At 40.3% G+C, this 26,705-nt stretch overlaps 9 protein-coding genes across 9 annotated transcripts; 5 read left to right on the top strand and 4 right to left on the bottom strand.

Annotated features, from left to right (window-relative positions):
- Nucleotides 1-330: 330 nt before the first annotated feature.
- Nucleotides 331-4,259, top strand: Cbr-ddb-1 (the record flags this gene model as incomplete). Its single annotated transcript, XM_002633418.1, has 12 exons — nucleotides 331-403; nucleotides 457-599; nucleotides 649-937; nucleotides 986-1,187; nucleotides 1,233-1,557; nucleotides 1,601-2,302; nucleotides 2,349-2,683; nucleotides 2,732-2,955; nucleotides 3,002-3,128; nucleotides 3,174-3,990; nucleotides 4,038-4,143; nucleotides 4,198-4,259. 12 exons carry the CDS (start codon nucleotides 331-333, stop codon nucleotides 4,257-4,259), a joined length of 3,405 nt encoding a protein of 1,134 aa, XP_002633464.1.
- Nucleotides 4,260-6,226: 1,967 nt separating this feature from the next.
- CBG26301 lies at nucleotides 6,227-6,337 on the bottom strand (the record flags this gene model as incomplete). Its single annotated transcript, XM_045235675.1, has 1 exon — nucleotides 6,227-6,337. The coding sequence occupies one exon, from the start codon at nucleotides 6,335-6,337 to the stop codon at nucleotides 6,227-6,229; it is 111 nt and encodes a 36-aa protein (XP_045098471.1).
- Nucleotides 6,338-7,622: 1,285 nt separating this feature from the next.
- On the top strand, nucleotides 7,623-7,938 carry Cbr-dlc-2 (the record flags this gene model as incomplete). Its single annotated transcript, XM_002633417.1, has 2 exons — nucleotides 7,623-7,862; nucleotides 7,906-7,938. 2 exons carry the CDS (start codon nucleotides 7,623-7,625, stop codon nucleotides 7,936-7,938), a joined length of 273 nt encoding a protein of 90 aa, XP_002633463.1.
- A 1,232-nt stretch (nucleotides 7,939-9,170) lies between these two features.
- Cbr-col-129 lies at nucleotides 9,171-10,231 on the top strand (the record flags this gene model as incomplete). The annotated part of the gene is made up of 2 exons (XM_002633416.1): nucleotides 9,171-9,314; nucleotides 9,365-10,231. 2 exons carry the CDS (start codon nucleotides 9,171-9,173, stop codon nucleotides 10,229-10,231), a joined length of 1,011 nt encoding a protein of 336 aa, XP_002633462.1.
- Nucleotides 10,232-10,327: 96 nt separating this feature from the next.
- CBG06229 lies at nucleotides 10,328-11,949 on the bottom strand (the record flags this gene model as incomplete). Its single annotated transcript, XM_002633415.1, has 5 exons — nucleotides 10,328-10,583; nucleotides 10,634-11,082; nucleotides 11,127-11,260; nucleotides 11,308-11,476; nucleotides 11,524-11,949. The coding sequence occupies 5 exons, from the start codon at nucleotides 11,947-11,949 to the stop codon at nucleotides 10,328-10,330; spliced, it is 1,434 nt and encodes a 477-aa protein (XP_002633461.1).
- A 436-nt stretch (nucleotides 11,950-12,385) lies between these two features.
- Nucleotides 12,386-17,927, bottom strand: CBG06228 (the record flags this gene model as incomplete). The annotated part of the gene is made up of 12 exons (XM_002633414.1): nucleotides 12,386-12,679; nucleotides 12,721-12,872; nucleotides 13,008-13,192; nucleotides 13,250-13,563; nucleotides 13,610-14,761; nucleotides 14,806-14,974; nucleotides 15,019-16,311; nucleotides 16,358-16,707; nucleotides 16,754-16,987; nucleotides 17,037-17,393; nucleotides 17,445-17,576; nucleotides 17,622-17,927. The coding sequence occupies 12 exons, from the start codon at nucleotides 17,925-17,927 to the stop codon at nucleotides 12,386-12,388; spliced, it is 4,938 nt and encodes a 1,645-aa protein (XP_002633460.1).
- Nucleotides 17,928-18,304: 377 nt separating this feature from the next.
- On the bottom strand, nucleotides 18,305-20,326 carry CBG06227 (the record flags this gene model as incomplete). Its single annotated transcript, XM_002633413.1, has 8 exons — nucleotides 18,305-18,896; nucleotides 18,944-19,155; nucleotides 19,203-19,300; nucleotides 19,345-19,584; nucleotides 19,629-19,799; nucleotides 19,935-20,011; nucleotides 20,062-20,176; nucleotides 20,221-20,326. 8 exons carry the CDS (start codon nucleotides 20,324-20,326, stop codon nucleotides 18,305-18,307), a joined length of 1,611 nt encoding a protein of 536 aa, XP_002633459.1.
- A 1,125-nt stretch (nucleotides 20,327-21,451) lies between these two features.
- Nucleotides 21,452-24,430, top strand: CBG06226 (the record flags this gene model as incomplete). The annotated part of the gene is made up of 5 exons (XM_002633412.1): nucleotides 21,452-21,574; nucleotides 21,615-22,253; nucleotides 22,616-23,509; nucleotides 23,737-24,212; nucleotides 24,256-24,430. 5 exons carry the CDS (start codon nucleotides 21,452-21,454, stop codon nucleotides 24,428-24,430), a joined length of 2,307 nt encoding a protein of 768 aa, XP_002633458.1.
- Nucleotides 24,431-25,167: 737 nt separating this feature from the next.
- On the top strand, nucleotides 25,168-26,537 carry CBG06225 (the record flags this gene model as incomplete). The annotated part of the gene is made up of 6 exons (XM_002633411.2): nucleotides 25,168-25,279; nucleotides 25,387-25,460; nucleotides 25,505-25,783; nucleotides 25,833-25,949; nucleotides 25,996-26,300; nucleotides 26,348-26,537. 6 exons carry the CDS (start codon nucleotides 25,168-25,170, stop codon nucleotides 26,535-26,537), a joined length of 1,077 nt encoding a protein of 358 aa, XP_002633457.2.
- Between the last annotated feature and the right edge of the window lie 168 nt (nucleotides 26,538-26,705).

Raw genomic sequence — 26,705 nt, 5'->3', positions numbered from 1 at the left:
TGCGGCAAAACCGTGCCAGTGTTGCAATTTAGGCTCCGCCCCCGACTCCGCCCACTTTTCTCCGGAGTTTTTTTTTTCCCCGGAGTTTTTTTCCCCGGAATTTCCGAGGTCTCGGGCCTAGAAAACACACCTTTCAAGCCTGCTCCGCCGCTACGGTGTAGAGACTGGAGACGCCAGAAATATTTGTGTTTGTATTGAAGACGAGGTGCGAGGTTGATAAATTTCCTCGAAATTTCGAAGAGTAAATTTAAAGTCAACTTTATCAAGTTTTAATCTGGAAATTTTATTCAGTTATCGGAATCACTGAATAGTGATTATTGAAACACAGCCATGCCTATCAGCTACTGTGTTTCTGCGAAAAAGGCTTCCGTTGTCACTGAGTCGGTAGTTGGCAACTTTACAGGTATTTCATTCCTGTTACGTCTTCTATTTCTCCCTTAAAGGATCACTGTTTAGGGCAAGACAATGTTGACTTGATTGTTGCCCGTGGAAACCGCATCGATGTACAACTCGTCACACCAGAAGGGCTCAAGAATATTTGTGAGATCCCCATCTATGGACAAGTTTCAACAATTTCGCTCATCAAATTCAGACGTGAGGTATGTTATTCTGGAGTCGAAAAAGTTCTAAAGTATAGATATACTTTAGAAACAACATTCCTTGGTGGTTGTTACGGACAAGTTCAACTTGGCAGTTCTAGGATATCGGGATGGTAAAGTCATCACACGTGCTGCTGGAAGTATCGCTGAATATAGCGGGAGAAGTGCGGACACCGCAGTCGCCATGACCATACATCGCAGTGGTCTAATTGCAATCATAGGCTACGAAGGAAGTGTGAAAATGGTTCACTGGGAACCAGGCGCCGACGTCCGTCATTTCAATGTTCGATTTGATTATCCAAATGTCTCTGATTTCAAATTTGTCGACACTGGTGATGGTATGTCTTAAAATATTTCGATCAGATTAGTTTTCGATGCGGTTGCAGATGATACAGTCCGGGTTGCATTCATCTACGACGATGATCACGGCAAGCATTTGCAGTTCTCTGACCTGAATATGCACGACAAGGAATTTCATACTTTTTCTAAACAATCTTGCATTGCTGCTGATTCTCAAGTTCTCATCCCAGTTCCTGCACCAGTTGGAGGAGTAATCGTGTTAGGAGCAAACTCTGCACTTTACAAAGCGTAATAGCATGGTTTTCTTCTACTGTTTTCATAACAAAGGTTCAGAAGTGACGTCAATGGCGATGTGGTTCCTTATTCATGTTCTCTGCTCAAAAACACTATTTTCACATGCCACGGAATCGTTGATGCATCTGGAGACAGATTCTTGCTTGCTGACACAGATGGACGACTTCTGATGCTTCTTCTGAATATTGGCGAAGGAAGGTCTGGCACGACAGTTAAAGAAATGCGTATTGAATATCTTGGTGAAACATCGGTTGCTGACTCAGTGAACTATGTGGACAACGGGGTCGTATTTGTTGGATCAAGACTCGGAGATTCACAACTTATCCGTCTTATGACTGCACCGAACGGAGGAAGTTATTCAGTGGTAAGCATTTACATTCAATTATATTTTAAGTTTGAAATTGCAGGTTTTGGAGACGTATACCAACACCGGACCAATTCGTGATATGGTTCTGGTAGAGTCTGATGGACAGCCACAACTGGTGACATGCTCAGGAGCGGACAAGGATGGATCACTCCGTGTCATTCGAAATGGAATTGGAATTGAGGAACTAGCGAGCGTGGATTTGGCTAAAGTTATTGGGATGTTTCCCATACGCCTTCGATCTACGACCGATAATTTTGTGATCGTGTCGTTACCTGACGAAACTCACGTTCTCAAAATCACCGGAGAAGAGCTAGAAGATGTGCAACTTTTGGAAATCGAAACGGAGAGAACCACGATGTATGCGTCCAGTTTGTTTGGGCCTGATGATTCCGAGCTCATCCTACAAGTGACGGAAGAAGAAATCCGTTTCATGTCATTCCAAAAACAAGTAAAAATTTGGAGACCGACGAATGGGGAATCTGTGTCGAAAGTATCAGTGAATGCTATCCATGGACAAATTGTGGTAGCTGCTAGAGACACCGTTTACTATCTCAAATGTATGGTTGACGAAGCAGGCGCGCTTGATATACAGATTGTTGCCGAAAGGAAATTTGAAGCGGAAATCGCTTGCCTTGATATCTCGAACGAAGGTGATGATTACAAAAAACCAGGTACTTTCATGGTGCTGGCTCTATGGGGATCATTCTCTATGGAAGTCGTGCAGCTTTCAGATTTAAAGACGGTAAATTATGAAAGCAAGATACTTCGGTCTTATTCAATATTATTAGGCTTGCCAAACCAATCTGCCGTCCAAAATCGTCCCACGTTCGATTGTTGCCACTTGCATTGAAGACGTTCACTATCTTCTTGTCGCCTTTGGAGATGGAGCGCTCATTTACTACGTCTTTGACATCAAAACAGGAACTCATGGAGAAGCTAAAAAATCCAGTGTGGGTACCCGTCCGCCGAGTCTCCATCGAGTTCGTAATAAGAACCGTCAACATCTTTTCGTGTGCTCCGATCGTCCAGTGATAATTTTCTCAGCTAACAAAAAACTCGTCTTCTCAAATGTGAACGTCAAAGTAGTGAATACTGTCTGTTCGTTGAGCTCTACTTCTTATCGGTAAGATACCTCTCATAATCATGCCGGTCCAAATATAACTAATTTTAGTGATTGTCTTGTCATATCAGACGGTAATTCAATGGTGTTTGGAACTGTAGACGACATTCAGAAAATTCATATCCGCTCAATTCCTATGGGAGAATCAGTTATGCGTATCGCTTACCAAAAAAGCACAGGAACTTATGGTGTTTGTTCGTCACGGTCGGAGACTAAGCCTGAGCGAGTTTATGCATCGAAGAATGCTCTTGCGAATTCACAAAGCAGAGCTAAAAGTGGGTTATTTTCATATTTCAATCTTTATCATATGTCACTCTTCAGTTGTTGCAACTCGAAATGAGGTGAATGACGGGCCACCCGCTTCAACTAGTAGCTTCATGATTCTCGATCAGAACACTTTCCAAGTTCTTCATGCGCATGAGTTCGGACCATTTGAAGCAGCAGTGAGGTAAGCGTTCTGTACATAGTTGATTACAACCTTTTCAAATTTCAGCTGCATCTCGGGACAGTTTTCTGATGATGCGAGACAATACTACATCGTCGGAACTGGTCTTATCTATCCTGATGAATCGGACACAAAGCTAGGTCGAATCATTGTCTTCGAAGTCGACGACGTAGAGAGAACGAAATTGAGACGTGTTCATGAATTGGTTGTGCGGGGAAGTCCTCTGGCTCTACGTATTCTTAATGGAAAACTGGTTGCCGCTATCAACAGTTCGGTCAGACTTTTTGAGTGGACTGCAGACAAAGTGCTTCGTCTTGAGTGCAGTAACTTCAATCACATAGTAGCTCTCGATTTGAAAGTGATGAACGAAGAAGTAGCCGTAGCGGATTTGATGAGATCCGTGTCTCTTCTTTCTTACCGAATGATGGAAGGGAATTTCGAAGAAGTTGCAAAAGATTGGAATAGCGAATGGATGGTAACTTGTGAGTTTATCACTGCGGAATCGATTCTGGGAGGAGAAGCACATTTGAACATGTTCACAGTAGAAGTTGATAAGAGTCGACCGATAACAGATGATGGTCGATATGTACTAGAACCAACTGGATATTGGTATCTAGGTGAACTTCCAAAAGTAATGGTCAGAGCCTCTCTCGTTGTTCAACCTGAAGACAGCACCATCGAATACAGTCATCCGATTATGTTTGGAACAAATCAAGGAACGATCGGAATGTTGGTTCAAATTGATGATAAATGGAAGAAGTTTTTGGTTTCCATTGAGAAGGCCATATCTGATTCTGTGAAAAACTGTATGCAGATCGAACATTCCACCTACAGATCTTTCATATTCCAAAAAAGAATTGAACCCGTGAGTATTATTTCGGAATTCTGTCTTTTTATAATTGCTCATTTCAGCCATCTGGTTTCATTGACGGTGATCTAGTTGAATCGATTCTGGATATGGATAGATCTGTGGCTATTGATATTTTGAAAAAGGTCTCCGATAAAGGATGGGATGCTAGTGAGTTGTCTTTAGTAAAAACCTATTTCAAAAAATGAAAACAATAAATTGCAGGCCTTCCCAGAGACCCAGTTGAAATGTTGAAAGTTATTGAAGATCTCGCTCGAATGCATTAATCGTCAACTTATTTACTCCCAGATCTGTACTATGATTCTCTACGTTAGGCGTTTTTCCAGAGCTATTATTGTCTAGAAAAGCTTCTTTAATTTTTCTCGTAACTCGTTTTAAAGGTGGGGAGACATGAAAAAAAGTTCTCGAAATTCCGCTTAAATATGCCCCTCGAGGAGTTGAACTTGTGGGGGTGAGAATTGAGGGTGCGACGCCGCTACCGACTGAGCCACGCGGGCAAAGAGAAAGCGGCCTCCCGATTGCATACATGAAGGCGAGGAGGACAGCTGTACGCAGAGTGACATTAAGCGTTGTACACCGTCACGGTAGAATGTATACCCTAACTCCAAAAAAACTCCAAAAAATCTCCTGTCCCCCCACCTTTAAAGTTTCCACAGAACCTCCTCCCCGGTTAGTTTTTCCTACTACCGGTTGTAAATCCAACTGATTAGTTTGTTGTTGTTTTCGTACACCTTTTTTGAGGTTTTTTCCCTTTCCTTTTCCCTTTTCTTATTTTCTTGTCTGTTGAGCGTGTCTATCGAAATAAAACCTAATTTGTGATTCAAATGTTCAATTTGTCTTTCCACTATCTGCTCCTTTCATCCTTTCCCATCCCTTATATCTTTTCACTACTCCTCGTCGTCTCCAATGCTGTCTACATTCAAGATTGGCAAAAAAACAAAGCACGTGTCGTCACATTTCATTCAATTTCCCTCACTACTTCGTGTGCTCTCCAGGAATCGTTTGTCTTTTTTGTCAGTGTCGTTCGGAACGAGACCCTCATTCGCTTCAGATGAATCGCGAGATAACTTTAGTTTTACCAAATAGGAAATAAATCGACGGAAAAACTCAATCTGAGTGCCTTGTCTGGCGAGGTGCCCAGATTGAATACTCCCCACAAGCTCCATCTTCTCTTCCATCTTGTTCAATAAGAGTTTTCTTTCAGTTTCCCAAAAATCAGAATATTAATGTGAATAGATATATCTTCGAATGAGTCTTTTAAAAATTCAAAAACTGCTCAGCATCCCTGAATTCATAAATACCGTATTTCCTCGAATAGAAGCCCACCCAAACCTTCAACTTTGATCTCAATTATCTCGATTCCTGTGAAAGATATTAAGCATTTATCAACTGATAAATTATTTATCATAATATCACCAATATTTTATCAGTTTACTACTTTTTGATATCTTTAACAGAAATCGAGATAATTCAACTCAACGTTGAAGACCTGATTGAGCTTCTATTCGAGGAAATACGGTAAGAATATGAGAAAATTACAAGTTTGGTTCTTCTTGATTTTTTTCATATTCCAATCTGTATTACGGTATTTTTATGGATCCAGATAATACAGAGTCATTGAAATCTCATTTTATCAAAAACTGGGGTTATGAAGAGTCAAAAAAGCTGTGTACAAAAATTCCTGACTAATGTATTCTGAAAATTCGTCCCAGAAAAGCCGTTCTTCATTTGTTTCTTATCTTCTTCTTTTTTTTCTTTTTAAAAACACTGTTTCTGTCATCCTATTTTTCTTATTTTCCATTCAGATGCTTTTTTCTGAAATGTGTGACTTTCGGCGCCCCAAGAATGTTCACACTCATCCATCAAATACATGTCGTTTCGATGTCTCTCTCAAGCTCTCGGGGAACCAGCCACAAAGTGAAAAAAATAGAACACTTGATGAGGTCATGAGAAATAGAATGGCTTGAGGCTCTCGCTGTAAGAGCTTCTTTTCTCTTTTTTTTCTACAAATAAATGGAGTCTTCTCATTTCATCTTCTCATCATTTTCTCGTTTTTCTGTCCTCTATGTTTCTTCTTCTTTTTTTCATTCCTTTTCTTTTTTCGTGATTGCTACAAATTGACAGCTGCTGTTGCCAAACGGGCGCCACACACAGGATTCAAGAAGAAGCTCCACCTAGTTCTCCGATCTTTCTTACCTGTTTCTTTACTCTTTTTTATGACGTCAGGAGAGTATCATTCTCTTGTTTTACTAGTAATTTTTTTGTTGTTAAAAAGAAAATGCATTGATAGAAAACCTAGATATTCTATCAACTCAAAACAATTTAGAGATGTAAAGAATGGCATCCAACCCTTCATATGACCAACGGATTCATATGACCAACTTCTTTGAATGTGGTTTGAAACAAGGATTTTTAAACATTGGTTTTCTTGGACTATACTTCGTTGATAACAAAGATACAAGGCTTATTTTTCAATATGTTTTTTGCGTTATTCGTGTGGTATTGAAAAAGACTAATTCATAATCGATTTGTTACAAAATCCAAATTCAAATAATTTGGAACTGTTTTTAGTAGCGGACAACTTTATTGTACAAAACATTCTATGAGTTACTGTACAAAATATCTACCGCATTTTCGTTAGTAGAAACCACACTAACCGTCAACTTTGAGCTCAATTATCTCGATTCTTGTGAAAGTTATTCAAAAGTTGTTAACTGATAAACCATTCATCATAATATTCCCAATATTTCATCAGTTAACATATTTTTGATATTTTTCCCAGGCATCGAAATAAATGAGCTCAAAATTAACGGTTTAGGTTTGGTTCTATTAGAGGAAATACGGCTCATTTATTGTGAACCTAAATATTTCAACTCAAAAACTTTGAGAGATGTGAAGAATGACATTTAACCCTCGAATTGACCAACTGATGCCTATTCAATGTGGTTTGATCTTGTCTTTTCAAAAAGCTGTTTTCCTGGAGTACACTTTGTTAGCAACAAAGAGAAAAAAATTATTTTTCAGCCTGTTTTTTGAGCTACTCGTGTGGTAGTGAAAAAGACTAAATCACAATCGACTTGTTCCAAAATCCAAATTCAAATAATTTGTAACTGTTTTTAGTAGCAGCATTATCTGGATTCCTGTGAAGATTAAAAATGTGTCAACTGATAAATCATTTATTATAACATCACCAATAATTCATCAATTGACTACTTTGTGATATATTTCACAAGAATCGTGACAATTGAGCTCAAAGTTGACGGTCTGGGTGGGCTTCTATTAGAGGAGCACGGAGAGCGTTGAAATATCTACGAAAAATAAGAAAGTTGAAATTTTTTAAATATATCTCTTTCAGGAACAAAATTACTAGAGGTTTACACAGTATACTAAGGGCTCAATATCTAACGATCGAAATGATATTTCGAGGTGATACCTTTTTGTTTCGAACTTTTCTTTTCTCTCTGATTAGTTGATCAACTCAAGTGTCATTTTTCAAAGTGATGTGACTCCTGTTCTCCTCTTCTTTCTCGCTTCCACCAATTCATTCTTTCTATTACTTTCAGAACTTTTCTCCCACCTCTCCTTCTGAATCGTTCAAATACCACATTCCGTTTCAAAGAGCTCTAAAAATGTCGGAAGAAAAAATCGAAGTAAAAGAGACTGATATGGAGGATTCCCAACGAGATATGGTTATCTCAATTGTTCGAGAAGCTCAGCGTCTTTATAATATTGATAAGGATGTGGCTGCGTTCGTCAAAGAAGAGCTCGATAAGAAGTTTGGTGCCACGTGGCATGTCATCTGTGGAAAGTGTTTCGGAAGTCGTGTTAGCTACGAAATGGGACACTTTATTCTTCTCAAATGCAACAAGGTAAAGTATCAAAAATAATTAATTTTATAATGTTCAATTTCAGGTGAATGTGATGATCTACAAGTGCGGATATTAAATGACCTATTCAATGTTTAGCTATATAATTAAACTAAAATCTCCCCTGATTCATGTGCTTTGAATACCCAAAAATCAAAATGCTTTAAATATTTGAACGTCAATAAAAAGAAACACTCCTCTGATTTGTGAAAAAAAACAACCAGTTTGAAAATCAGACTAATAAAATTATAAACTTTGAGTAAAAATCAACAGTTCTGCATAATTTTATTTAAATGAGAATTCTCGTTTTACCAGTTTGTTTTTCGGCTGAACAGAGATGCCCTGAAAACTATCTTTAACTACATTTTGTTTCATTGACTACATGTGCTTTGCCGTTTTCCAAAAGAAAACTTACCTCTTTCATTAGGCGAATTATCACAGACTATATGTATCTTTGACTACATTTTGTATCATTGACAACATCGGTATCATTGACTGAAAAATATCATTGACTACATTTTGTTTCATTGACTACAGTAGTATCATTGACTACATGTGCAAATGATAATTTCTCTCCATGAGACTTTGTAGTCAATGACACATATAGTCAATGATAATTTGTCTAAAAGTTTTCTCACTAGGGAAGGTCGAGAACTTAGTTTGGAGTTTACGGTCGAGACCTATATCATTCGAAAGCTAAGGACACGTCCTTTCCGAATCTGTTTTTCGTTTTTGCTGCGGACCTACCAGTTTCGAGAAAAATAAGTTTTAAATTTAGACCACTGAGCCATTCAATCGACATTTTCTATTGTTTCAATTGTATTGAAGTATTTAGTGTTCACGCGATCCGAAATTCCCATTTAAGGGAGAGCTGACGAATTGATTTCAGATGCCCTTCTAATACAGGTTTCATCACCGATTAATTGATTATTTTTTCCACCTTCTTAAGAAATATTAAGATACTTCTAAACTTTATCTGTTTGCAATCTGATTCTGTCTTCTTACTTTCTAAATTAGAACAGTTTTCAAACCGAAAATATAATGAAAGGGAAAGCAATCAACTTCCACAAACCATTTTTTCCCCAAAACTTTACACTTTCCCGTATCAGAAGGTACCTTTTTTTTGGTTTCTGAGAGAAACCGTCTTCTTACACTGGACGTCTCTTCGTCTCCTATCATTTCTACGGTATTTTTTCATTACACAACACACAATACCCTCCAAAATCCTACAAAAAACCGAATGATGAACTGTAAACGGTTAGGTAAAATGGTATAAAAGGGGAATGGGAAGTAAGGAAAGACAAGACAGTAATGTCGGCGGCTCGTTATCTCGTTTCCATCGCAGCTGCGACTTCCTCTTTGGCAGTTTTCGCCTCGATTGTTTCTTTGGTTTATCTTGTCAATGATGTCAACAACTACTACGATGATGTGACCAGAAACATTGAGAACTTCAAGGTAAATCTTAGGATCGTTTGTTATCAGAAGTTACCTGATTTTTATTCCAGGACGATGCTAACACCGTCTGGCATCAAATGATGACTGTTGTCCCACAAGGAGACAAGCAACGTCAAGTTTACGAATCAGTTTTCGGTCGTGCCAAGCGTCAAGCTCCACAATGTAACTGCGGAGCCAACTCGGCTGCTAGCAACTGCCCAGCTGGACCACCAGGACCACCAGGAGCTCCAGGAGAGGATGGAGACCACGGATTGGTTGGAGAGGACGGAACTCCAGGAGCCGATGGAAACCTTGGAGTCCCACTTTCTGCCAACGGATGCATCGTCTGCCCAGCTGGACCACCAGGACCACCAGGACAACCAGGAAAGGATGGACAACGTGGAAACGACGGACAACCAGGACAAGACGCTGTTGGTGGAGGACAAGGAGCACCAGGACCACAAGGACCAGCTGGAGACAATGGACAACCAGGAAGACCAGGAAACGACGGACGACCAGGAGCTCCAGGAGCACCAGGAACTCGCTCTGTCGGACGTCCAGGAGCCCCAGGAGGACCAGGACCACAAGGACCACCAGGAGCACGCGGAAACGATGGACAGCCAGGAAACGACGGCGCTCCAGGACAACCAGGACAGCCAGGACCAGACGGACATCCAGGACAACCAGGAAATGCTGGACCACCAGGAACTCCTGGAGCCGCTGGGCAACCAGGAGGTGATGCTGCCTACTGCCCATGCCCATCCCGTTCCTCTGTTGTTCGTGCCCAAGCCGCTGTTGCTCGCAACCGCATTGCTGCCAAGCACCGATCTGTTTCTCGCAGAAAGGCTGTTGCCGCCAGAAGATCCAAGGCTCGTCGTGTGGTCGCTGCCAAGCACCGTGCCGTTGCCAAGAGACACCGTGCCGTCCAAAAAGCTTAGACTGTGACGAATTGATCCTTTTTCTTTTTAATAAAAATAGATTGCATTCCAACCATCAAATTTTACTTTATCAATATAAATTACAAAATACAGAGATCAGAGGTTATCTTCAATTGCCAAATGAGGTGATTTGTCACTTCCTTTAATAGTCTTGCTACCGTTACTCATCTTTGCCATCCTCGATCCAAATTGCATGGCTTGTTTCGGAGCGTCATATGGAGATCCTAGCATTTTCACCGCCTCACGAAGCAATTGCTTCTCTCCCACTCCACGTTTTAACGAGAGATCCCATTTTGAATCGACTGGAAGAGAATTGAGCCAAATAACTACAGTATCCTCAAGCAGTGGTGACCTACAAAATTGGAACTTTTTTCAACAGATATAAATACAGTAGATAATTACATAATGGTTTTTTTGAGTTGCGATGCCACTCTTGCATCTCGTCCTCCATTCCTAGAACCCAATCTTCTTAATTCATTCTCGCATTCCTCTGCAATGTTTCTTGGGATTTTCTCTTTTTCAAATCTGGTCCTGTGTCTAGCGTAACCAGCCAGAAGTTCGTCTGCACCGGATCCAAGAAGACATGTGGTTGCAGGTGATGTCACTGGATTCATGTTGTCACTGTCAAGACCTTCTCCTCGTAGAGCAAACCAAAGAACACAAGAAAGCGAGTCATCGAGAACTGTAACTGCTGGCTCCGCAGCAAGAGCGATTGATTCAGTTCTGTGCTGTTCGAGAGTTTTCTTATCCACATTCACCAGAATTAGACGGAATTTACGTTTGGGATAAGCCACACGAAGTGATTCCAACGCTTTTCTGACACGACTCCGATCGGGAGCTTTCTCGCATTCCTCAAAACCGTAAATTTAAAAATGTTGTATGTTGAACCTCCTACTTTTTTACCACTTCCAAATGCGACGTTAACCAGATCAATAGTCATATCAGAATCAACACTAGCATGTACGGCATGAGCAATGAATGTTGAGTCAACACCTCCAGATAAACATACGATCACGTGGCTTTTGTTGTCTGAAATTTCAGAAGCATTGATATTAAAACCTAGATGGCACACATACATTTTCTCAAAAGAGCTTTGGTTGCATCGGTGACTTTTTGGAATAGCAATTTAGCATTTGATACGTCTACTCGTCCTCCAATCGCTCTGCTCACATTCAGAAGTGGATCCTTATTGTGCACGAAAACATGTTTAGGAGGGTGTTTGGGGAAGTATTTTTCCATGATTCCCTGCAAAAAGAAATACAAATAAACTACTGTCTAGAAGTGTTTCAAACCACGGGATAACTTTCAAAATACGAATAAACAGTTGGGCTCTGATCCATCATCGGGTCGAATACGGTAACCTGTCCGAATGGGATTTCTACCCATTCTCCAGCACATTTACGCTGCGAACGACATCCGAATGCTTTCAAATGGAAATTGAATACCATTGATTGTCTCCCGAATACATCGCGACCAATAAATAGTTTTTCGAGTTTACGGTTGTAGTAAACAATGCTCCATGCTCCTTCAATGTTCAGAATACGCTCAACTATCTGTTCAACAGAGTCTGATTGTAAGTCTTTAATATCAAGATCTGTGGTAGTTCCTGAGAAATCTAGCATGTCTTCCATCACGTAGCTGACTACTCCATCGATTTCTACATGTACAACTCCGTGGTTCAGAAACCACCAAGTATTGTAGTCAGTGACTTTGTTCATTCTGCTAAACATAACTTCCAATTTTAGAGCTCTACAGGTGATAAAAAAGTAAGCTATCAAGAGGATCAAACTTGTGTGATGCTGCCAGACTCAGATTAAGATAAAACGCTGATAAGTTTATTACAAGTAGAGAGAATTCATATCTCACAACATTTTTTTATAACAGTCCGGGATTCCGATAAGAGGATATTCATCAAAAGAGAAGCGGGTTGGAATTGGATCACAGACAATATACTCGTTTTTCGTGAAAGGACGAGCACGCAAAACTATACAAGAACTGGAAAAGAGAATAGGGAGGCGAAAAAAGAAACATAAAGGCAACGATGATATTGTCAATAGATATTTCAATAACCCATATTCTAAATAACATAAAAATAGTAATACAAAACTAAAAACCAGTAAATAAATAAATACGGCTAAATTGAAAATATGGATATTACACTGTGGATTGCGGTATGTTTTGGAGAAGGAAAAGTGTTTGATAAGATTTTATCGTTTTGATGAGCTGCTGTTCGAGTTGACCATCAGCATGACAGCATGGCATGACATCTACGACGGATGGAAATAGAGAAACAAGTTGAGAGTAGAGTTCCGTCATTCTGGGATCTCTTGCAAGTCGAGCAATCAGAGAATCAATTGCTTGAAGTGCTGATATGATTTCTAGGATCCGGGATCTTGGTAGGCGAAGATCTCCAGCAGCTGACCAATCCTTACAGAAATCCGCCATGACCTGAAAAAATTTGTGGTTTTTGTTCATGTTTTTATTATTACCTGTGTGCATCTTTGGAGGAGACTTGTGACCGCGACATTTCCCAAAATCCCTCTGTGGTCGTCCTCCTCAGCGCCAGCCTGTGCACCATCGGTCGACATCAGAAGAGCATCGAAACATGCTTTTGCCAGCTCATTACGTTGGGTATGGGAGTCTGAAGCTGAACTCGAGGGTTATTACCGAGTACACCGAAAACATGCGATCAATGAAGTGGACTAAAGGACACCAACACCACATAACCAGTGGGAGAAAACGAGTTAGAAGAAATTCCAAAAGATGAAACACTTACCGAGCACATCTGTAGAATCTATTTGAGAAATGGATCCTCGATGGAGAAGGGAAATCAATCGTTGAACATCTTCTTGAGGCAGACGAGACGCATAGGCAAGCATCTCATTTCTGATTATTTCAATCGCCTGACATTCCATCAGTTCGTCTCGTTTTCTTTCGTCCGCAGCTAAGCGACTTGACTTACTAGAACCAGAGCGGAAACAAAAACTTTAAGAATAATAATGAATTATAGTAACTTACTTTGGAGTAAACAACCAACGTTCCATCGTATCACAAATAGTAGACCACAAACTTCGGAACACTTCAGGATTCTGACGTGCATATGGAATAGATGTTCTCAAAACTGACATCAATGAACTAGCAGCTAGTTTCCATGTGCTTGCTGATATACAAGTGTACTTCATGTAGAGAGGCTCTCCAAGGAATTTTATGATGTTTATAGCAATCAACGAGTTAGATACATCTGGATATTGAGAAGTCGAAGTGAAGAATTCAATAGCGATCCGAAGTGAGTATTCCGAAAACGGAACGATCGCGGTGAGGGCGTAATCTCTCTGAAAAAAAGTGAAACTATATATATTATGAATATTCTAAACATACATAGCTTTTTTGTCCTCCAGGTGCTACTTTATTGGGGGAAATCCTCTGAGTAGCCATACTTGCAAACTTCAGTAAAAGTCTGATTTGGTCGGGAATCGCTGTTCGTAACGTTGTTCCCGAGATAGTGCATTCTACATATACAATTTTAACAGCTTCGAGAAGAGCTTCTTGTGTAGGCGTTAAATGTGTGGTTGAAGATGGAAGAACGAATGGTGCTTGTTCGGATGGAATTGGAACGTTCATCATACTTTCCAACACAGCTGGGAGACTTTCGTACTTCAGGTCATCTACAGTAATACATTTGGCCACTTTGTCAAATAATGGTGGGAAAATGTGAAGAATGGCTGTCAAGTGAGAAGGTCCAGGGACATAAACACCAGGCGCAAGAGACGTCAAAGAAGATGTGGAGGAGTTCATTCGAGGAGTAGACGATGTTGATTTTGTATCAGCATTCACAGAATTCGCCACAGCAGCACATCCCTGTCTTGCCAGACCTCTTGAAATTCTTAACCAAACTTTCCAAGACTCGACCCATTGTGCTTGGGGTAGCTCAGGAGCAACGGTGTCAAGTGTTGATTCCGAACCGTTGCTCTTTTCATGACTGTTTACATTCAAAGTTTGAGACGATATTTTTCCAAGAAGTACTTCTTGATAGCTTCTTATAGCAGACAGTGACAATTCGGCATTTTCATAGCATGCTGCCCAGTCCAGATATCCAAGAAACGCTTCCCAAACGGCACCGAAATCATTAAGTGCCAATAAGGATTTACGTTGAGAATTGAATATTTTGGATATGGCAGAAAGTGTATGAATACATGTCTCGGTCCATTGTTTCTGTTCTGTATCTCTTGAATGATGCATAATGAGTTCTCCATTCGACTTTTCTGTTGATGCACATCGTGTTTGTGATCTCACTTTATCCAATAGTGGAATAATTATTTGCCAAATCACGTGGTGCCATGCAGGTGCTCGGAGAGCATGTCCATGAGCTGTAACCGTTTGAAGAAGGGTTTGGCATGCTGACTTCCGAACAGCAAATCTTGTGTCCACGCAAGATTCCGACAGACAAGTATACAGGACCATCCATACTGCTTCAGATGCATCATTTCCAACTGACTCCATTTTTCGATAGATGAAATCGGAAATTGTCCACTGAAAAACTGGCGTTGAATTATGTCAGAAAATTGTCTGTTTACCAGTAAAGTCAATGCGGACAAAGAAATATTCTGATCTGTGTTTTGTTTAGAGTAACGGGAAATTGCTTCGACAAGTCCAGAAATGCAGTCAAAAGGAATTGATTGCAAGAAATCGGATGATACTAACCGAAGCCCAAGATATCCTTGTCGCACCAGAGATAGTTCACATCTGAAACTTGCAAATTTGAGGATTTACAATCTACGGAATCTCACCCTGTATCATTGTCAATGATTGATGAGATTATTTGTATGACGTTTGGCCACGATGTTGAGAGTAAAGAGGATCCATCTGTCTGCATCAATGACATAACGCAGTCCAACTGTCTCCTTCGAACTTGAATGTGTGGAATAGAGCACAGGGCTAGAAGAGAAGCAATAACCATTTCTTGTTGGCTTTTTGGATCCATCGAAGTCTTCGATTTTATAGCATGTTTAGCCAACGAAGTCAGTGCAACTGCTGCCCAATCTCTCATTGACACAGAGGTATGATTGCATACTTTGATGAAATGATTTGCGACTTTTGCCCAGAATACGTTGATTCCAGAAAGTGATAAGGAGCAAACTCTGTAAAGAACAGCCAGCGGAAACAGTGAACTATCTCTTCCAGTAGCTGCAACTGCCAGACTTTCATCGGAGAGCCGAATCAAAGCATCCACTACTAATAGGAATTCTTCGTTTGGAAGAGCGGCAATTGCTGGAGCAACTTTATCCATCAAAGAAGAGAGCATTCCTATGTCTCCAAGTGCTGCATTCGTGACAACCGTCGGTCCATTTGAATGGTCATCCCTGGTTTCCCGTTCAAACTGTCCGATTTGAGTTGGACGCATGGCAAGAAGCCATGAGAGGTGCTCACAAGTCGCCATACAAAGGTACCATAATCCATTGAGTTCTTTAATGTGGGTGGTGATCGATGCAATAAAAGTTCGAGCTGCTTGTAGATTTTTGGAAGTGAGCAACACTTGTTTATTCCATAAGTCCGTCGAAACAACAGGGCAAGGACATGGAGGTCCGGTGGCAGTTACTTGTGCAGTCGATGGCCACGACTCCAAATCGAAAACTTGTTCTGAGATTGAAACTTCTCGTTTACTGACGGGACTTGGGGGTGGGATTCCAGCGAATTGATTCAAGTAGGATGGAGATGGAAGACTCATAATTGCAAGTACATAGACACTTCTGTGAAGATCTTGGTCTGCTCCAACACGACAACCAGCAGAAATGAGCGTAGATAAGCAACAAAGTAATTGATCGCTAACAATCTCATCGGTACTTGCAGCAAGAAGGCTTCCAATTGCAGCAAGGATGCTTGGTTGGGTATTTGCATATGCCACTTTTGCAATTCTTAGGTTTTCTTCTGAACTTCCAGCTTCGCAGTTCTCATCAAGAACACATAATCTATCTATGACGGCATAAACAGCCTGGGTCAAATCACAGAGAGCCACGCAACAACGGGAGAGAACATATCCTTCTGAGATCGCAACTGCATCCATTCTATCCAAAGAGTCTAACCTGAAATAGAAATAGATAATGTTACGTAGATCCACTTATAGCTTACAGTATGGTCTTCTTCGAAGTCAAATGCTCAACATAGGGAACCCATAACCCTTTGACAAGGAAGCCTGGTCCTCCATCTTCCTGACTACGATCTAGTTCATTATCCTGATCACTTGAAAATGTAGTACAGACTAAGCATTGCTGTACAACTACAGAAAGCTCCACTGCGACTTGTTCAAGAACATGAGTTGAATTGGGCCGGCAATCGAACGATTCTGTCATCCATTTCACAAGATCCGTACTGGAAATTATACGATGCAACGATTCTAGTGCAAGTGGTCTTTGCCATCCTTTTCTATCTCCATCCACGAATTTCAGCAGAGTTGATATAAAAATTTCGCACTCTGTGTGCTGAAAATTTCGGAAATTTTGTTTTTGAATAAGCTGATATGCTCACCAATATGTTTTGATAGAACTGGACGAGAAGAGTAACGATTCGAACTAGACGCATTGAAATCGGAAAAGACTGTCGATCATGAGATACTGTAGGAGGATAATTGCTCATAGACGCGTTGCTGATTCGAGAAGAAGGATGTTGGGAATTAATGTGCATCGCCTTAACATTCGGCGAAAACAATCTGATTATCAATGGACATACGTCGTCTTTCAATAAGTCACCGAATTCTGTGTGCTGCAAAAACATTTTAGCTTCAGCAATTTTTTTATGAAGGTGGACATACTCTGATGAACACTGAAGGATATCCTTTCAGCAACGACTCCAGAAGTTCTAGTCCTAATGTTCTTGTCATCTCTTGTATTCCAACTAGCCAAGTTGGTGCTTCTCCGTTTATCAGCAGACATAAATCTTTGAAAAGCATGTATGCGTCTGCAGCACAAGGCCTCAGCGTTGGAGGTGCAGCTCTTGGACTTGGACGACCTCCGGATGGATTCACAACAGTGAGTTCTGAAGAGAATATTCCATCTTCTTGAATGACTCGCTCGAAGACAGTAGAAACTAGTTGTCGGACAGCAGCAGAAGCGGCGTTTATGACTATGGGATCTTTAGCGAAGTGGAGACGGAAGCACATAACGACACACTAAATTAAAACTATGGATTTCGAATATCTTATTATTAAGAGGAGACTCACTTTCGCTAGTGTATTTCCAGTGACGATCAATTCCGATGAAACTAGTGGAGGGACAGTTTGAAGCACACGAAGTTCCTCGCATTCTGCTTCCACAAGAGCCCACAGTTCATTTGTCACAATTGTAGCGCCATTCTGAAAACATTGAATATAGAACTGTACACTAGAAAAAGTTTTTACCCCGCTCAGAATCCTATGTTGTACGAGTCTCTGGATTCCTTGTAATGCAATTTGAACCAGTCTTGTATGTCTTGTTTCACATGCTAGAACTAACGGATGTAATAATTCTGTACATGCAGCTCGGAGATTTGTGATAAGCACTGTATCGCCAACTGAAGCTGTGCTAATATTTCGGATTCGAACTACTCCTGTTTCTGCTGATTCCTTTACGTGATTTTGCTTCTTTTTGGCTTCTTGTGATAGAAGACGTAGGTCTCCAAGAAGAGCTTCAACCAGTTTTTTCGAGTCTACGGCATTTATTGACATTTCTGAAAAGGATTAATGATTCGAATACCAAGCTGGAGAAACAGGTATAAAGTAGAAATCAACTATTACGTTCCGACAGGAACGAATTCCATTGGGAATCAGATAAACAGCTTATTAATATTTATTAACTTTCGAGAAAAGAGTTCAAGTGGGTTGAGAGATCGTTTCAAACTGAAAACAGTCACCAGCAAACGATTAAAACATTGAAAAGAGATGACATGGGGGTTCAAAGGACTATTATGGCAAGCCGTTTTTTCTTAAAGACTACAAAAATTATGATTAAGGAGAGGAAGAGGAATTGGGTATTGATATGGAACATAAAGTACAAAGATACAATACAAAGAAAATGTAGAGAAGATTGTTTACATGTTCACATTTTAGATTTCAGGTACTGAGACCGGCTTTGATGCCAGATAAGGGATAATGTTATTGGGAGCCCATTGGGAGAAGGTGTTCATTGAGTTTTCATACATTTGGACGCCGGAGGTGACGATTTGCCGGAGCATTTCTCCATAGGATGAAGGAACTTGTTGGGAGAGGACAGCGAGAATGCAGATAGCGAGACAGGCGAACGTTTGGATGAGCATTCCTAGGGTTGATTCGGTTTGTGGGAATGCTGATTGCTCATGCCATGCTGGGAGTAACTCTTTGTCGGCGGATTCCAATTGAGATGAGAAAGCGTGAGTATCCTTGTTTACCTTCGGAACGAAATCCTTCCATACTATACTCAACAGTTGAAGAGCGCCGTCGATTCTTTTCCAGTGTTGAATATGGAAGAAAGCATAAGCTAGCGCTTCCGAATCCCCTCGCTTCAAAAAGTGCTCCGGTGGCATGATCATTGCGCGGATTTCCAGGAGGTATGGAGGAACGTGGGGGTTGAATTCCATTGCTCTAGTTAGCGCTTCAATTGCAGTTTGCTCGGCAGAGGAAAGTCCGCGACGAACTGAAGACTCTGATGGACATCGGAAACTGCAAAAGATCTTTAAGTGTCAATAAGATGTTGTATAAGGCCTTACTTTTCAGCAACAGCTCGGACTTTTAACAATGCCGATGTATAGCTCATGGCAGCTGATCTTGGCTCACGTTGGTCGTATGAGCATGATGTTCCGTAGCCATCATATCTTACCAATAAATTCTGAACATCTGCGTATGCTTGAACCTCTAAACAAGCTTCAATCAAATTGTCTTGTACGGAAAGCAATGTGGATAAGGATTGCTCTCGTGATAACTGAAAATCGAAGCATAAAAATTGCCAAAAACCGTCGTCTGCATTACGTCTCTAAATCCTTTAATTGCTTCACGAAGTCTACCTTGTTTCCTTGCACACATTGCCAACCGCCGTTTTATATACGTTTGGATGGTTAGGTCACGTTCTGAAATTTGTTTATCAAATAGCATCTCTCACAACGGAACTAACTTCTGACTGTGTCCCCGTTTTGTCCGTAGCTCGCTATTTGATTGTTCGAGTAAGTGCTCAACGTGTTTTCGATTGCACGGAGTGCGCGTCGAAGAACATTTTCAGCCTGTGCAACTGTTTCAGTATCTTCCTCTGCTAACAATACCAATGCTGAAGCGCATTCTGAATTGATTGCAAGTGCTGTGCGTGCCGTTTGAATTCGTTGTTCACTTTCTCTTTCTCGCCAAGCTACTTGCATGACTGAAAACCGAAAAATGAGTTGAATTTTCTAGAGTGTTACAAACTTTCATACTCAGCTCTTCCTTGATCTTCGTCACACATGAACAAGGATTGGTGGTCTTGTGCAGATAAATTCATATCGTAGTATGTCAGCGGCTCAGAGTTTGTCTCCTTACGAAATCGATTATACTCAGCTGCTCGAAACAGCGCCATGGGATTCCGCCATACTTTGCATTCTGAAATTTCAGCCGTGTTGTAGTTCGAACGTATTGTCAAATATTAGAATGCTTTATTTGAGTGTTATTATGTCGTTAGTTTAAAAGGGTAGGAAATGGACAAAAGTTAGTTTTATTCGACATTTTGAGCCAAACCTGGGACGGTCTTTGGGTTGTCAATACTCTCTTCGTTGTCAGATCCCTCATCCTCTCCCTGCTCAACTCCAGCGTTACTGTAAGATCAAATATATACTTTCTTTTGTATTATGGATACTGGACTCACTTTTTGAAATACCACCATTCGAAGATCAGGATGATTCCCGATACGAGGCTAGAAGTTCCTGTGAGAGCAACGTAAAACTTCGGAGTTAGGTTATTGAAGTACGATGTCGCTGAAACTACACTGGGAACGGTTACAGAAAACGGAAGCAGAAAGTAATACCAGATTCGAGAGATTCTGAGATCTTGAGTGGTCCACGGAGGAAGAATAGAAGCACCGCAACCATTGCAATCCATAGAAGCCACAGGAAAGTCCATGAACAGGCCATAGCCCTAAAATTGAGAATTTTAGAAAACCATGAAACCAGTCAGTGAGCTTGAAGATTGGAAATCGATAGGGGATTGAATAGGGGATTGAATTATCAAAACTTCATCAAGAAGCATTCAGCTGCGCCAGAGTTTCGCTCAGTCCTACTACCTGACTATAACTAATCTAAATCTCTACTATCGTCGATAATTAACAAAAAAAGCGCATGGGATTTCTGACAGCCGGCTGGTGGCGGTGACGTGCCAAAACAGAGCGGAGAGAACCGCGAGCGGAGGCGGACGAGAAATCGATTCAATTCTGTCGACACGGCCGCGGCCTTGCTTCATTTCTAATATGAATTTGCTTTATAAGGTTTCTCTAGTCAAGTATTCACCCAATTTACAATTCCTATGTAATATGATTTTTTAATCAACGTTTTGTTTCCAATTTAATAAAATCATGTCACCTGAGCAAAAAAAGATGGCAATTTTTATAATTATTAGTTTTCATTTATTTGCAAAAGAAAAGTTTGTAGTTTTGGCTTGAACTTCATTATAAAAATTATTTAATTATTTGGAAAGTAGGAATTGTTATAAATACAAAAAAATTAACCCGGAAAGCTGTAATATGTCTAAATATATTTTTAGAAAACTGGACTCCCAGAACTGTCAACAATACAAGATCGCCGCATGCCCGTGAACATAAATTATTTTGAATACTGTTTTCTCAGTTTATGAAGGCATTTACTACTATAATGATGCTATTTACTACACTATATTCCCTTTGTTGTTGTTTTACGTATAGATTTCACAAGCGGAACGAAAATTATAGCGACAATTTCACAAAATTGTAGAAAATTGAAAAAATTAATGTCAAAAAATATTTTTGAACCGAACCGTACGCTTTCAACGGTAGGGCGCGACCTCAAATTATCATCGATGGTCCCGCAACTCATCGCAAAAAAAGGAGTGCGCCTTTAAAAAAGACTACGGTTTAACTCGCAAGATTTTTACATTTTTTCTGCACCAAATTGTTGTTTCGCTGCTTTCAACTCGTTTGCTATATTGGAACCATATGATTAATGTACTTCTCAAAATCTATTTTTCCCCGTTTTCAGATGATTGTGGTCACTCAGCATCTGCATGAAATGCAGCTGAAAGCGATGGACAAAGCTTTCGTGCCGCAAACAATGGCTGATTTAGTGTCAAACATAACGGCCCGCTCTACGGATGTCGAAGATGCGCTATTTAATCAAAAAGGAATGAAAGAGGTAACATTTCAACGAGATCAACATTAGAAATTTGTTTCAGGCTCCATTCCGAGATTTGGATCGAAGTGGAAAGGCAGTTTGTACAAAGAATAAAACGAAACAATGCCCATTTGGTAATACATGTCCTCTTCGTCACATAGATGGAGAGAAAGCAGTAGTATGTAAGCACTGGCTGCGTGGACTTTGCAAAAAGGGAGATCAATGCGAATTCCTTCATGAATACGATCTGACGAAGATGCCAGAATGCTTCTTCTTCTCGAAATACAGTGCATGCAGCAACAGAGAATGCCCGTTTCGGCATATTGACCCAGAAACCAAATTAAAAGACTGTCCATGGTATGATCGTGGATTCTGTAGGCATGGACCATATTGCAAACATCGCCATCGTCGTCGAGCTGTTTGTCCAAATTACCTTGCAGGTTTCTGCCCACAGGGTCCAGATTGTCAATATGCGCATCCATCATTCGGGCTTCCTAACTTGGAAAACATACCTATCAGTCATTCTAAGCCAGTCTATAGCCAAGGTATCACTTGCCATAATTGCCACGAACGAGGGCACAAGGCCACAAGCTGTCCAAGTCTACCAGGACAAAATCGGCAGTCACAGGATCATCATCATCGAGTCGACCTATCGATGATACCAGATAAGAAGAATCTGTCAGATGTTACGTGTTATAAGGTGAGTTACCTGAATCATCATTTTAAAATTTCTAACATCTGTTTCCAGTGTGGAGAAAAAGGACACTATGCGAACAGATGTCACAAAGGTGCACTTGCTTTTCTTTCAAATACAGCTCATCTGGCTCATGAGCAAAGAGAAAAGGATGAAAAAGAACAAGGAAGAATCCATAATATTTTCAGGCCTATGTGAAAGTTTCTAAATAGCTCATTTTATCTTGTTGTTAAATTATGCCCTGTGATTGTTGAATAAAACATCTTATCATTTGTTTTCTAATAGAAATAGTTCGTATATCAAGTTTTAATCTGATTATCTTATCTTCTTGCTTTCAGCTGCAGCCCCTAATCATGTTTTTGAATCAGATGCCTCGGAAAAGAGGAGCTCCAGCAGAAACAGGCAACCGATCTCGAGTAACGAGGAGATCCAATACTCACACGGCTCCACCTTCAAAAAGAAAACCATCGCCAGATTCTGAGGTTGATTCAGACGATGATTACGAAGCATCTACATCAACTGCAAGAAAGGGAAAGCGTGGAGGATCGACTGCGATTCGTGGAAGAGGAGGAAGCAAGTCAAAAAGAGCATCACATCAAATGAAGGAAGATGTAGACGAAGATTTTGATGATGATGATGAGGAAGAGGAAGAAGATAATGGAGCAAATGAAGCCAGTGAAGAAACGCCAGAAGTTACCCCAAAGAAACAGCCAAAGTCAACAGCAAAAAATAAAAAGAAAAAAGAAACTCCACCAACGTCTCCAAGTCCAACACCGTCACTTTCCCCATCTCCCGCTCCCGTGGTAGTTAAACCTGAACCTGCTCCTAGAAGAGGAAGAAAGTCAGTAGCTCCCACTGGAAGGGGAAAGAAAGGTCCAGCTGAGTCGGAAACTAAAAGAAGTGCACCATCTAGAAGAAAGAAACAAGTGGTAGAAGATGATGAGGAAGAAACTCCAGAAGAGAAGAAATATCGAGAACGAGCAGAAAGGAAAGCAAGACGAATAGAAGAAGCCAAGGATAGGCCAAAAATGACACTCGAAGAAAAATTGATTAAACTGGCAAAGAAAAAAGCGAGGAGATTACGGAGAAAGGAACAGGAAAAAGAGGAGGCAATGAGACAGAAATATGGATCGAGAAAAATTAAAGCCGAAGCGAGCAAATGGAATTTCGGACCTATTTCTTCTATTAATCAACGAAGAAGAGAAGAAATGATGGTCTATTTTCCGAAAGCTAATTTTTCGTCAACTAATGGAGTACCACCTGTGATGAACAACTTTCGAAGAGCCACTGTAAAATGCGACATGGAAGTTTTGAATCCATTCTTCACTTGTTCAATCTGTGATGTGAGTTTTTAATAGAGAAGAAAACAGTATAGAAAATTTCATAGAAATGTTCCAAATATATTCTGTATGAGAATTTTCAATTTCCCTAGTCAAAAATAAATTTTCTTTATATAACCAAATAAGTTGAATCGGATTTTTGATTTCAGGGTTACATCGTTGATGCAATAACCATCATTGACTGCATGCACACTTTCTGCAAGAGATGTCTTTTGAATTATTTCGACTCTGACAACAAAACTTGTCCAACGTGTGGGACTTTCATCCATGGTTCTCACCCAACCCATTACGTCACATATGATCGTGCACTCAATGATCTCGTAAATCAATTTGTGCCCAAAATGGAGGATAATGAGTTAGAAGCGAGGAAGAAATTGCTAAGAGATTGCCGAGAAGCGATCGGAATAGACACTGCGGCAGAGGATCGTGAAAGAGCAGAACGACTGGAAAGAGAAAGAGTGACTGGGACAAACAGGTGCTATCCACTAGAACTGCCTCGTTTCTCACATCATCGAGATGACTGTCAAGTTACTGTGAACCTTCTACCTGGGACTGCTAACCTACCTCTTATTACTCGTCCATTCGTTCGTTGTAGTGAAATGACCACTATGAATACATTGAAAAAGTAAGCAACGTGATTTAAAATTAAATAACGTTGTCTATCTCAGATTCATCTCTCTTCAAATATGGGATGACCAAAGCAGATACGGAGATCTCGATGTTTTCTGCGATGGGCAGCTGATGGGAAAAGATTTTTCGGTCCGGTTTGTATGGATGATGAAGCGACGTGGTCAGCCCAAGTCCGAGCCTTTGGTTATCCGATATCACATGACTAGAAGTTGAATGTACCACAATCAACCCGAGTCTGTTTTGCATTTTATCAATCATTTCTTTCCCAGTTTCTAATGCCATTCTTTGTACTATGTATCTCTCTTTCCTGGTTTATTTTTATCTTTTCATAAATTTTTTTAGTAAATCTGAGATTTTTGTTCAGAAGTTTGACACCGCGCACTTGGGTTCAAGGCAACGGGTCAAAAAACGTGCCCCAAATAACTTTTAGGCCAGAAGAAATTTAAGAATTTCAAAGAAGAAATTTAAGAATTTCAAAAGTTGACGTGGATTTGACCTAATTAATTAACAAATTAGTTAACTAATTAGTAATTAACTAATTAACTAATTAGTTTTAATCAACGAGTTGCAACGCGTGATTTTTTCGTGCAACGTTTAAAAGTTTGATCCTCAGCCACATAATTAAGCAGCGAGTTTTTTCTAAAATCTCACGTTTACTGGGGCGCGATTTCTGACCCATTGGCTTGAACCCAAGTGAGACCGTCGAGATTAACCGTTGAGGATTTCGTTGAAGATTGCTATCGGCTTCTCAGCCCGAATATATCCTGTTTCTATTGCTGAATTCGTTTCTGTTGCCTCCGATTGTCAAAAGTGTGAACGCGAAATGAAATGTGGTTCGCAATAGAGCGCGCTTACAAAATCCAGCTCATAGACCCCTCCTTCCGTGTCTTCTGTCTCTCTTGTTTGGAGGACACCATCCCAGGGAGTGAAGTGAATTTGCAGACAAAACAATGGGAGTGAAATCAGTGCTCGGTGACCTGCAAATCGTTGTTGAAAGACACTCAGATGTACTTCGTAACAATGCATTGCCTTTTCGATTTCTTGTTGTGCTACGAATCATTGGTATGCTATTGGTCCCCAAAAACAATTAAGAAATATCTATAAAGTCTAATTTAAAATAGAAATTTTCACCATTGTACAGAGACTTTTCATTTCCCAGATGATTCTAGGCTTTATCGTCTCCTATCTTCACTTTGCCCGCTCACTATTATGGCTTCATCCCTACCAACTTGCTTCAATCGAGGTAATTTGTTTTCTAATAGTTTGATAGCAGTTCTAAAACTTCAGCTCTGGCGTATTGCAACAAGCGCCTTTTGTGGACACAACCTAATTGATGTTCTATGGTCAGTATGGTGTCTTCATTTTGGAACAAATCTTGTCCGCCTTAACAACACAAACGAATCTCTTCTGAAACTTTATGCCATCACACAGGGCATCACCACTCTTGTAATAGTTGTTTTCGCATATCTCACCTACATCTTTTTCGATTCGATCAAATTCTTTTATATTGAGCCACTTGTGGGAATGACTCCTGTGTGTGCTGCAGTTATGGTTTTGATGAAGCAGGTGAGTAGTTGTATTGGAATCCTTTTTTTTTTCAAAAATAATATTTCAGTTTCTGCCTGACACGATTGTCCTTGCCACTCCGTTCGGAAGGATCAAGTATACACATCTGCCATTCTTGGTCATTTATGTTTCATTCATTTTAGCTCTCACCAAATTCATTTACTTCGTGAGTTTTTTTAGAATACAAACTAAACAATCCTATTCAAAACCAGGTATCCTTCCTTCAAATTGCAATTGGTGTTCAAGTATCATGGACATATCTTCGATTCTACAAACCCCACGAAACCGATGAGATTTATGGAGATGGAAGCGAACATTTCACATGGGCCAGTCTTTTCCCTTCTAGAACCCAATTGTTCTTCACACTTATTGGCAAAGTTTGCTTCCGTTCTTTAGCCCGTATGGGTGTTTGCAAACGACAAGTACGCCATGTCGATCTGAATTCTCTGCAATCAGTGGCCGTTGGAATAAATTTGCCAGCTTTAGAGAATTCAGCCAAGGACTCTGAACGAAGAAGGTAAGTTGATGTGATTGCTGATTCGATAAAAGTTTTATGTCTTCCAGACAAAAGGCACTTAAAGAATTGAATGAACGTTTGAACAAGACTCGAACGGCAGAAGTGGCCAATTATGGAAATTGGGATGATGATGAAAACGATGAACCGAGTAGTGTTGCTGTCGTGTCACCTCCTGCGTCTAATGTACATTCTTCTTCTCGTCCAAATACCGAAAACGAAAAAGAGTCTATGGCTTAGTGTAATTTTAGTGTTCTTTCAATTATCCCCAAACTATGTGTTTTTGGATCTCTAGCTTCGAATACCCTTTTTTCGTTTTGTCTCGTTTTCTCATTTAATTAGCCAACATGTATATTGTTTGTTTTACTGGGTAACTGCTTCGCCTTATTTCTCTGTGAGTGCATTTAT

This window comes from Caenorhabditis briggsae (assembly GCF_000004555.2).
Source record: "Caenorhabditis briggsae complete genome, chrIV, whole genome shotgun sequence".
NCBI lineage: Eukaryota > Metazoa > Nematoda > Chromadorea > Rhabditida > Rhabditidae > Caenorhabditis > Caenorhabditis briggsae.
This window is presented reverse-complemented; position numbering and strand designations above follow the sequence as displayed.